Below are 12,165 nucleotides of genomic sequence, written 5' to 3' on the forward strand. Positions count from 1 at the left end.
CTAAGAGTGAATACCAATTACTTTTCAAATAATTCATTTTTACATGATACATAAACAAAGCATTGTCTGGGAGGAGATTCCATAACATGAAAACGTCATGTTGGCAGATCCGTGAGCCAGCAGGGACACATCAAAAAACTCCAACATGAAGCAAACTACACAATTTAACATATCACACATACACGTTTAAAGGTGCAATCTGCAGTTGTTTCATCCATTTTTGGACCTCTTAAGAATATGATGTTCTAATATTACAAATGCCTCATGTGCTTAGTTCAACTGTCATAACAATCGAAAACCAAAATAAAAGCTTGTTTCACTCCAGTGTTTGTAAACAAACACTATATACCTTCAAAACATGGTAACAATAATTTAGATATCATGGATGGCCAGTCCTTGCATCCATAGCTCTGTCTATGAATTTGAGAGTGGTTACATTTCTCTAGCCCCATTCCTCAGCTTTTTACTGAAAAGGGATGGGAGTTCACTTTGTTATTGTTTCAACTGCTGATTGCAGCTTTAATATAGTGACATGTATTGTTCCCGTTCAAACATTTGTGTAAATGTTAGTTTGGTCCTCGTCAAGTTAACTAATCAGTGGCAGTAAGTATCCAGATATAATAGAAAATACGTGAGAAGTGAATACTCCTGAAAAAACTCTGCACTTTGCTGCCATCTGTAGGTAAGATGTGGCACAGCGGCATCAACTGTTGCCTCAGCAGCAATCATAGACGTTTTCAAACAAGGTCCAGGGCACAGCATCACAATGGGAACGAACAACAAGAAAATAAAGAGACAGAGGCTTCCCTGTATATCTATTGGGACTGATCTCCCAGTAAACAGGCGGGAGGTTCTATCCACACCCAGCAACTTCCCAGCAACCCTCCACAGACTCCAGATAACTTAAAAAAGAAAGCTGATCTTAGATCAGTATCGAAAAGCAACATCACCTATGACTTCTCACCCTTGACCTTGGCGACCTGCCCTGACCTGATATGACCCCTTCAGCAGGGTGAGGAGGAGACCTGGTCGTAGTCGGGGCACTTGAGCAGGGCCGGGTAGCTGGTGCTCATCTGGAGTGAGGTTTCGCTGGAGATGTCCGAGGGGCTGCGTCCACGTGCCCAGGTCTCCGGGTGCAGGAACTGACCGGAGTGGTCAGAGCAGTTACTGAGGCGTGGCCGGTAGAAGCCGGGGTGGTGGCGCTGGTACATTTCCTCGGCTGTGTAGCGCTTCATGAACAGGTAGACGGACATGACGCCCGCACTCTGGGAGAGAGAGAGAGAGCGAGAGAGAGACGGACAGAAAGAGAGAGAGAGACGGACAGACGGACCGAAAGAGGGACAGACAGACAATAAAGGTTAGAGGACACTGCACTCTGTAGTATAGAGAGCCAGAAGACCCAGAAGAGAGGGTACCACACCAGCAGACGATAGGTAAACTAGTGATCAGAGCGTTGGGCCGTAACCGTAAGGTTGCTGGTTCGAATACCCGAGCCTACAAGGTGAAATGCAAGGCACTTGACTCTAATTTGCTCCAGGGGTGCTCTACTACTATGGCTGTAGTATTTCACCTCACCTATCCAGTGTGTGACAATAAAAAAAAAGCATGTTCTTTGGTAGTGAACTATCATACAATGTAGATTTATTCTACAACAAATCTACCTCAGTGAGTGCATGTTCTTTTTTTCTCGTCTTATTCAACTGTCACCATGGACCTGCAACAAAGATAGCTCAGATGTGCGAGTGCCTTTTGGATTTTGAAGTACCTCAGTGAGCAGAAAGGAGATGGCAGCGAAGGCGAAGGACCAGCCGTACCGGTAGCTGAAGTAGGACTCACTGCTCTTAGTCCTGTTCAACATCTCGTCATTAATACTGGATATATACAACACGAGACCTACCACCAGAGCCAGACCTGACAGAAAGAGAGGGAAGAGGAGGGGGAGATAACAGAAGGAGAGAGAGAGAGGGGGGAAGACAAACGAGAGATTAAACAAACCTTCAAAGCCTGAACATCAGTCAGAGAAAGAAACAGACAGACAGAGAAGACAGATAGTGATTGTGTTAAAGCGAGATAGACACCGTCACATTCTGTAGCTGAAGCAGAGACCGCAGAAAACGAGGAAGAGGAGAAGTAGGGAAGAAGAGGAGAAAGAAAAGGAGGTGAGGAAGAAGAGAGGGAAGATTAGAAGAGTACCTGAAAGGATAAAGAAGATTCCGGAGACAAAGGCCAGGATGGTGCGATGAGGTCGGACGTGTCCGATGTTGTTTAGCACAAAGCCGATGAACATGAAGAACAGACTGACCAGAGGAAACGGAGTGGCTGAACGAATCATCTCTGAGAGAGAGAGAGAGAGAGAGAGAGAGAGAGAGAGAGAGAGAGAGAGAGAGAGAGAGAGAGAGAGAGAGAGAAAGAGAGAGAGAGAGAGAAAAACAGCAACATAGAGAAAGACATAACTATACAGAAACAGAATTTAACAGACACATATAGCTATGCTCATCTACAAACTCTTATACTCTACTTTCATCTCAAACTCTGAACATAGAAGGTCCAAACAATCTTCCTGTCTAGCAGAGACCTTTCAACAGGCATCAACCAAAACCTAATGAGGCTGGGACTTTAGAGAAAGTCAAACTCCCCTCAGTGTGACTCCTCAGAGTTATTACCTAATAAGTATTCTGAAGCAGAGAGGAGTCAGCAGGGTGGAGACCCAGAGACGCTGGGAGTTCTGATGACTCATTTTATTCTGTATGGGCAGACTGGGCTCGGGGCAATTGGAAAGAGACTTGAATAGTAAAGAGGTAGTCATTCAGACACGCTAGGAGGAGGAAAACAAATTTCAATAAAACTGCATTGTATTATTACTTTTAAGCATTAGAGCTTTAATTGGTGATATGAAAGTTTAATTACTGATGATAAAGAAGCACCATTTTACACGTATCTTGCCACCCAAGAGGCAATATATTATCTCTCGCATTCAGTCTGTTCTTCCATTTCTTCACTTTAGAACGCTGGTTACAAGCCAGACTGATATTATCATTACCACTCCATTCATCGACAGAAAACCTCAGTAATAGTTCTTCCAATGCACATACAGCTTCTTAATTGTACAGTGCACTGCTCCCTCTCACAGCTTCAGCTATTCAGGCAGAAAGACTGTTCAGCTAAGTAACCAGAAGAGGGTGCCATATGTTGATACATTGTGTCACTTGTCCTTATTTTTCCTGAATGCATTGGCAGTATTCCAACCACCCACTCACTCTGACCACAAAGAGTGCTTCATCTACTCACACACAGACAGGGTCTATTCAACCAAACACTGTACATCGAGAAGAGAGGGAGTGACCCTTTAGAGCAGATGGCCTAAAAGTTTATATTTATTATTATTGTTTCTCAAGCATATTGTTCAATTATGTATACAATGCCTTGGCAACAGAGGCAACCACACAATAAAGATTGAGAGAGTGAGCGAGAGAGAGACAGGAAAATTAGAGTAATATAACTTACTAAGTACACTGACTGTGGACTCAGAGGTCAGCTGTAAGTTCATGGGCATGATGTACTCGATGGTGAAACAGCGACCTGCCTCTTCACCTGGAAGAGAAGAAGAGAGGGATTATAGAGAGCCTATACAGAGGTTGTAGAGGTTATGATTTAACCTTTATTTTGACAGGGAGACATGAAGACAGAAAGACATGCTGAGACTTTCCATAGAGGGGTCATAAACTGTAGGCCGAACCGTTCAGACGCAACAGACGATTTTGTGCTAAGACAAAAGACCGATTTCCTAATGGGTCTGACAAACACCGCTCTAGCTCTGTCACCTTTCATCGCTAATGTCTTCTGGTCTGACAAACACCGCTCTAGCTCTGTCACCTTTCATCGCTAATGTCTTCTGGTCTGACAAACACCGCTCTAGCTCCGTCACCTTTCATCGCTAATGTCTTCTGGTCTGACAAACACCGCTCTAGCTCTGTCACCTTTCATCGCTAATGTCTTCTGGTCTGACAAACATCGCTCTAGCTCTGTCACCTTTCATCGCTAATGCGGAAATGCAACATTCTCCCTCTCATTCCCCAAAAACAACCAGACAGTGAGAAAGAAGATCTAGATCCTAAAAATGTTCTTTGGCTGTCCCCATAAGAGAACCCTTTGAGAAACCATTTTTGGTTCCAGGTAAAATCCCTTTGAGTTCCATGTAAATCCCTTTCCACAGAGGGTTCTACATGGAACCCAAAATAGTTCTATCTGGAACCATAAAGGGTTCTACCTGGAACCAAAAGGGGCTCTCCTATGGGGACACCCAAATAACACTTTTGTAACCCTTTTTTCTAAGAGTGTACAGCTAGAATTCGTCTCAATTGGTCTGATCCAGGATCAGCTGGAGATGGTAGTGACCTGCCAGGAAGCAGACTCTCCAGAGTCCAGAGTGCAGGGAGGTCCTGATGTCAGTGGTCTGGTTCAGGGGCAGGATGACCCCCTCCTCCAGGTACAGCCAGTAGTCTGTAGAGACCGCAACTCCCAGAAGCCCCAGCCCGCTGACCGCAAACACGCTGCTCAGCAATGCCAGAGCCTTCCTGCCGCACCCGCTCATCACAGTAGGATCCGAGGTGGTCCGCACCAGTAGGGGGCACTGAGTCAGAGGTGAGAGGTCAGATCTGTGGGGAGAAGTAGGGGGTTGTTACAGTTAATGGGGTGACATGGGTGTAGTTGGTGACACAAGCAGAGCGACCTACTGGTAGTGAACACACTTAGGGTGCAAAGGACCAGGCACACACACAATTGACTGGCATGCTCTTCTGTACGATTGATAGAGGATGTATAATGGGATAATGCTGCTAGATCTCTCAGACAGAGATATATGTCATACTGCCCTGTACTTCCCTGAGAGAGAGAGAGAGAGAGAGAGAGAGAGGGAGAGAGAGAGAGAGAGAGAGAGAGAGAGGGAGGGAGAAGGAGAGAGAGAGAGCGAGAGAGAGACTTGCGACTAGCAGCATGACACAGCCACCCGACCCTGTGCTGATGTTCTAATACTACCCTTTCAGTTCTCTCTCTCTGCTCTGTGGCTGTGAGGACATGTGGATGAATCTATAGGCCAATTAATGATAAAGCATGAGGAGCAACACCTTACAGCCACACAAGAAAGAAACCGTGGGAGTATGCATGGCTGGGTGCTATGAGGTGTTTGAAAATACGTTTCAAAGGTAGACTGAAAATGTTTCTCAGTGAATAGACTTAATGTCCTGATTTAAAACACAGCTGTTGGCTCATTGTGGTGAATTCCCCTGGACTTAAGAGGGTATATAAATGACTGTGTGGGCGGTGCGGGCGTGCTGGCAGGCGTTAAGAGTGTTGGAGGAACATCAAGCCCTGAAGGAGGACATGCTTACATGATTGGTGTGTGTTTGAGTGTGAGTGTGAGTGTGAGTGTGAGTGTGAGTGTGAAAGAAAAAAAGAAAGAAAGAAAGAAAGAAAGAAAGAAAGAAAGAGAGAAAGAAAGAAAGAAAGAAAGAAAGAAAGAGAGAGAGAGAGAAAGAAAGAAAGAAAGAAAGAGAGAAAGAAAGAGAGAAAGACAGAAAGAAACAGAGAAAGAAAGAAAGAAAGAAAGAAAGAGAGAGAGAGAGAGAGAGAGAGAGAGGCGGTAATTGAGGAGATTTTGGAATAAAAAAGTGACAAAATAGAAAATATAGGAAGCTTCAATGCCATACAACTCTCCTTCCGTGGCCTCCAACTGCTCTTAAACGCAAGTAAAACTAAATGCATGCTATTCAATCGATCACTGCCCGCACCTGCTCGCCCTTCCAGCATCACTACTCTGGATGGCTCTGACTTAGAATACGTGGACAACTACAAATACCTGGGTGTCTGGTTAGACTGTAAACTCTCCTTCCAGACTCACATTAAGCATCTCCAATCCAAAATTAAATCTAGAATCGGCTTCCTATATCGTGTTATTTCATAATTTTGACGTCTTCACTATTATTCTACAATGTAGAAAAAAGTAAAAATGAAGAAAAACCCTTGAATGAGTAGGTGTCAAAACTTTTGACTGAATCTGTGCATGCACACTGTCACATTCGTCATAAGGATCGGACCAAGGCGCAGCGTGAGTAGAGTTCCACATCATTTTAATAAATCGAAACTCACTGAACAAAACAACAAACAACCAAACGAAACGTGATGCTACTGATGTGCACTAAGGCAACTATACATAGACAAGATCCCACACCAGAAAGTGGGAAAAAGGGCTGCCTAAATATGATCCCCAATCAGAGACGACAATAAACAGCTGTCTCTGATTGGGAACCATATCAGGCCAACATAGAAATACAAAACATAGAATGCCCACCCCAAATCACACCCTGACCTAACCAAATAGAGAAATAAAACGTATCTCTAAGGTCAGGGTATGACACACACACATCCATGCACACAAACTTACACGCACGCACGCACACACACAAATTTACACGCACGCACGCACACACACACACATACACGCACGCACGCACGCACACACACACACACACACACACACAAACTTACACGCACACACACACACACACACGCACGCACGCACGCACACACACACACACACAAACTTACACGCACGCACACACACACACACACGCACGCACACACACACACACACACACACACACACACACAAAGACTTCTACTAGTTATAATCTGATTCTACTGTTTCAGTACCTGTAGCCTCTGAACTCTGACAGGAAACATTCACCATGGCAGACTGAAGCGAGACTGAATACAGAGACAGTCTTCTATTTACATTCACAACCCTGTCACTCACTCACACCAGGCAGTGAGTCAAAAGACAAATGTAGACATGTTCCACTTTAGTGTGACTTATTAAAACAAATGATCTGTGTCATACTGGATATGAAAATCCCCCAATTAACATGGTTGTGATGGTTCTGTTTCTAGGCTACGTATTGACATGTATCTATTTATATAAGACTTACAACCTGCTGTAAACTGCTGATAGCTGCAGAGTCCCATTCTTTTAGTCTCATAACTCATAAACCTTTCCATGGTGGGCTTTATAATACATGGAACCACAGCCAGTTTACTGGGAAATGTCCAGCCTTTGAGGATTTAGGTTTACAGATGAACAAAATGTACTGCAGAAAAATAAAATGGACTTGTGGAAACTGCAGAGCATTTTTGCAACAGCAAAAGCAACCCTTTTAAGGTGTTGTTTTGTAAAAAAAATGTGCTTATTATCTTTGTATCTCTTGGCATATTTGAATAATTTTATTGGCAGTCTCCCAAAACATATCTGTGCAATCCAGACTTAATTGCTTAATTGATTAGCTAAATGGGCAACATATAAATTCAAATAAAGTATTTTAAATAATTGACCAAAGATGTGGACACACTTTCTCAATATAGATTCCATCACACTAATATGCTATATGGCTACAGGCTGCAGAATGCAGATGCTAAAAAACATTCGTGAATTCAGACATCACTGATCCTTTCAATCAGGGTTGAATTCGTTTTCAATAATCATTTTAGCAGATGCTCTTATCTAGAGCAGTTTACAGGTGCAATTAGGGTTAAGTGCGTAGCTCAAGGGCGCGACAGATTTTGAACCTTGTCGGCTCGAGGATTCAAACTAACCAACTTTAGAGGATGGCACTTGTCATTTCGGTGTTGTCGACTTGCAGAGGATATTGTAGGTAGTCCATAAACTGATTATCTGCGGCGACACCGTCATTTCATCGGCGCTCTATTGTGCAGTTGATTCAAAGGTGACAGTAGCGCGCAATTCTCTATAATTTCCCGCCCAGACCCATTATCTCTTTCTCTGACAGAGAGAGAGAGAGAGAGAGAGAGAGAGAGAGAGAGAGAGAGAGAGAGAGAGAGAGAGAGAGAGAGAAAGAGAGAAAGAGGAGAGAGAGAGAGGAGAGAGAGAAAGAGGAGAGAGAGAGAGAAGGAGAGAGAAGAGAGAGAGAAAGAGGAGAGAGAGAGAGAGAGGAGAGAGAGAAAGAGGAGAGAGAGAGAGAGAGAGAGAGACAGAGAGACAGAGAGAGTGTGTGCCAGAACGAATAACTTTCCATTGGTCTGATCGGCGAAAAGATATCGATCAGAAACAATGATGAAAGAAAACAGACCAATAAATTGTCCAATTTAGCTATTTGGTGAGATAAAATAAATAATTTGCGGAGATAACTATTGTTCACGTCACTTTGTATTACAGCTACAAGTTGAATGGTTTAGTGAAGTGACATTTCTTTGAACCGCTGCATGCATGGGAACTATCCATGGACCTGAAATTACGAAAAAAAATATAGAGGCAAAGTGCCCTGCGCTGTAGTACGAAAACATGTTCTCTAATCACTCATCTTTATTCAAACAATTTACTGTGACTACATATATCAATTTTAACTGCCGGTTCAATCCAAATATCCCCTCTTAAATTAAAATGCGAAGGTCATACAAAACGCAACTCATTGGGAAATAAAAACGTCCAATTTAAATTCCGGACCGAATAAACTCGGCATTACATCAGATTGCGTACCTCAGATCTGCGTGCGTGGGATGAGTCTGGGTTCTCTCTCAGTAGTTCTCCCTCCTATGTGTGTCTTCATCTGCACCCCTCACAGACAGTAACAAAAAGTGTTGGAGCGCCGCTGGGTAAACAGACAAGACGGACGGAGGTGCACACCGTAGCCACTTGCTTCTTGGCATGAAGGTGCGCTTCCTCTAGAGCTCCTAGGATTTAGCAGGCAACCTCACTCACTCACTACTGACGACGGACATATCCGCAGACCACACCAGCACGTAACTGTCCTGCTCAGCTCAACTCAGACGCTTCGTGCCATGGTGATTGAAATCATCAACCCGCTGCGCGGAATGCTGAATGCGGAGGCTACGAGAGAGAGAGAGAGAGAGGGGGGGGGGGGGGGGGGGGGGGGGGGGCACCAACCAAAACAAACTATTTCATCAGGTTACATACAGTCTTACACTTTTTCCGAGAAAGGTGACGTCAGTATCACCCCCTAAAGGAGTCCAGTCACCAATGATAGATGCTCATATGGCTTACTGTATATTTAGAACGTTTTGAGATCATCAATAATGAAATGATAAGTCTACCTCTTGCCTTAGAGAGATCGTATTGATATATGTTATTTATGTGTGCAATTCCTCAAAGTATCCTAAAAATTCATCTGAACCATGTCCTCTTATTTTGTGAAAACATGTCACACATTTCTGATAGAGTGAGCAGAAAATAACTTCACACCAGTGGAAAAATACAGAATTAGCCCCAGCAAAACAGCTGATACAAAGGCATCATAAACACTGTGCCTTTATTCTGTCTTGTCTAGAAACAGTCCCGGGCCCCTGGGACTTCAGCACCAAGGCCAGCTCCTGCCATGAACGAAAGACAGATGAGAGAGAATGCTTTGGGCTGGATTCAATGAGTATGACAGAAGTATCGCAGAAAATCCATGTTACAGCTCGATTTAAATTTAAAGGCAATGTTCCCGTGTTCACGGAGACTTCATTGACGGTAAACACTTCATATGTCAGCTCAATCGGACATTACTTTTACATCTCTGTAAACATAAGGAACACATACACTCTAAAAAGAAAAGGTTCCTGGAGTATCCTTTAGGGGTTCTTTAAATTTAAACTGTGGGGGAACCTCTAGAAGTTCTTTGAGGAACCCTAAAATAACCCCTTTTAATGGATCATCAAATAAACTTTTGAATAACTTTTTGGCGTTATTTTTTTATATACCCCCCCCCCCCCTGATATTATTATTGTTAATGATAATAATATGCATAACAATAACACAATATTTTAGTTCTCAGTTTATTATGATTTTAGTGGCAAAGTCGAATTTAAAAATTCTAATATGAGGTAAACTCCCAGCAGAGTCCCAAGTCTTCTGGTGTGTTGATGTTAGTGTGTTGATGTTCTCTGTATCCATAGCCAGAATGGTTTTGCATTGCGTGGTGATCGAACAGGTTTCCTGTTATATTCATCAGAGGTGTAGGAGGGTGTAGTCTGTGAATCCCAACAAAATGTAATTAATTATACATAAGATTAACAAAACACACGACAGTATTCATACCTTGTTTTTTTGTGGTGAATGTGAATGAAAAAAACCTTTTTGATGAGGGTTTTCATATACACACCTTGTCCATAGAGGCCTATAGGCTATTCATTGAAGAGGTAAGGGAAGAGGATGGCAAATGTGATTTGCATAACATTCCAATTGACATACCTTTGTATGCCTCCTCGTCTGTATACCTGCAGACACAGACACAAAAGTGAGCAGTTCAGTCATCTGCACCCAATAAAGCCAGCCTTCAACATATTGTAGCCTACAAATTCTTACCTCTTTGTTGATTGATATCCATTGAATTGTGTCCAGTCTTTGTTTTAGAAAGATTTGCACAAATATGAAAAGAGAGATGGTATCATTACAAAACAATATCCATTTAGATAAGGGACCAACCTTAAATTGAGGAGATCTTTACATTTCTCAGTTAAGTGCCTGCACCTGCTGTCCTTTCAAATTCAAATCAAAATGTTTCAGTTGGGCAGTTAGGTTCCTGCAAGAACCCCCACCAACTAAGGAGGTTCCTCGATGAACCCCACCTCATATGGGGTTCTTGGAAGAACCTTTTGTGGGCCATTTGCAGTGCCAGGAAGACTAAGGTTCTTCAAAGAACTTTGAGGATCTTAGAAGAACCCTTGTTGAACCCCTACTTTTTAGAGTGTACCAACAAAGACTGTCATTGTGCATAGTGATAAGTTGTCTGCTACAGTCACGTTCTCATAAGGGATAAAATATGAGTCTTCTTGTCCCCGTACACACTCATGTTGTACAAGGAATACATAACACATTTGGCACAACCGTTGTGATACAACAGAGAGTTCTTCTGTACAAAAACAACAACACAAGGAACAGACAAAACTGTCCATTGTATCAGAAAAATATCTGTTGTATCACAACCATTATGTCAAATGCGTTGTAAATAAGTTGTACAATCTAAGTGTGTAGGGGGCCTTTGAGTGCTTTACATGAAGCAAACTGTTTACTCATGTGTTCAGTATTAGCTTATATTGTCACGCCCTGACCTTAGAGATCCTTATTTATTCTCTATGTTTGGTTAGGTCAAGGTGTGACTCGGGTGGGAGAATCTATGTTTTCTATTTCTTTGTTGTTTTTGCCTAGTGTGGTTCCCAATCAGAGGCAGCTGTCTATTGTTGTCTCTGATTGGGGATCATATATAACTTGTCATTTTCCGTTTGGGTTTTGTGGGGTGTTGTTTTCCGTTTAGTATCTGTGCCTGACGGAACTGTCCGCTTTCGTTTTTGTATTCGTTATTTTTGTTTGAGTGATTCTTGACAATAAAGATCATGAACACTTTCCACGCTGCGCTTTGGTCCACTCTTCCTTACGACGATGAGCGTTACATATATAACCAACGAGGTATATCTCAAGGGCATATCTTATCTAGATGAACTTCCATTAGATTCCAAAAGTATTCTGCATTATTATGGCTTTATGAGCAGGTTCACTTGCTCAGCAACTGGAATAGAATAGGAGCCAACGTACCAGGCCAGGTCTGTGTGCTGTGAATGCAGAGTGGTCCACTTAGACAGACAGAGAGAAATAGAGAGAGAAATAGAGAGAGGGGGAAGAGAGATAGCGAGAGGGGCGGGGGGGGGGGGGGGCATAGAGTGGGAGAAACAACAGACATACACACACATTACGAGGCGAACCCCAGCCCAAGACAAAACAAACAGCAGGACTCTGCTGATTCATCTGAGGGCTCAGTAGGCTTTGATTGCTGACAATTTGTCTGTGTGCAGGCCGAGTGTGCGAAACCTCTAAATGCTCCTATCTGGCAGGCCACGTTTGAAGGGTTAATATGAAGAGGGCAGACAACCTTCATCCTTTTGTCACCCTGAGGAGATGGAAAAGTTATTGCTGTGAAGTTTCTGTTGTTCGGTGAGAAAATACTGAATGTGGCATTTGGATATTGGTGAGATTTCGTTGCTTTTAAGCAAGAATACTTTTGAAGTCGGTGAGGCAAAGCGGGATTCCTCATGGATAGCAATAGTGATAGACAGTACAATGATACAGTAAACCGTCCAACATGTAGAATCTAAATCAAATCA

The 12,165-nt window shown here is 43.0% G+C and overlaps 1 protein-coding gene across 1 annotated transcript; it reads right to left on the minus strand.

The window, feature by feature from the left end:
• Positions 1-459: 459 nt before the first annotated feature.
• LOC139400137 (voltage-dependent calcium channel gamma-5 subunit-like) lies at positions 460-4,591 on the minus strand. Its single transcript, XM_071145162.1, is given in 5 exon segments — positions 460-1,265; positions 1,766-1,911; positions 2,194-2,334; positions 3,505-3,624; positions 4,396-4,591. Coding segments are annotated over 5 exon segments (864 nt in total). The 3' UTR covers positions 460-1,004.
• Between the last annotated feature and the right edge of the window lie 7,574 nt (positions 4,592-12,165).

The sequence above is a fragment of the Oncorhynchus clarkii genome, unplaced genomic scaffold (assembly GCF_045791955.1).
Source record: "Oncorhynchus clarkii lewisi isolate Uvic-CL-2024 unplaced genomic scaffold, UVic_Ocla_1.0 unplaced_contig_742_pilon_pilon, whole genome shotgun sequence".
In the NCBI taxonomy this organism is placed as follows: Eukaryota; Metazoa; Chordata; class Actinopteri; order Salmoniformes; family Salmonidae; genus Oncorhynchus; species Oncorhynchus clarkii.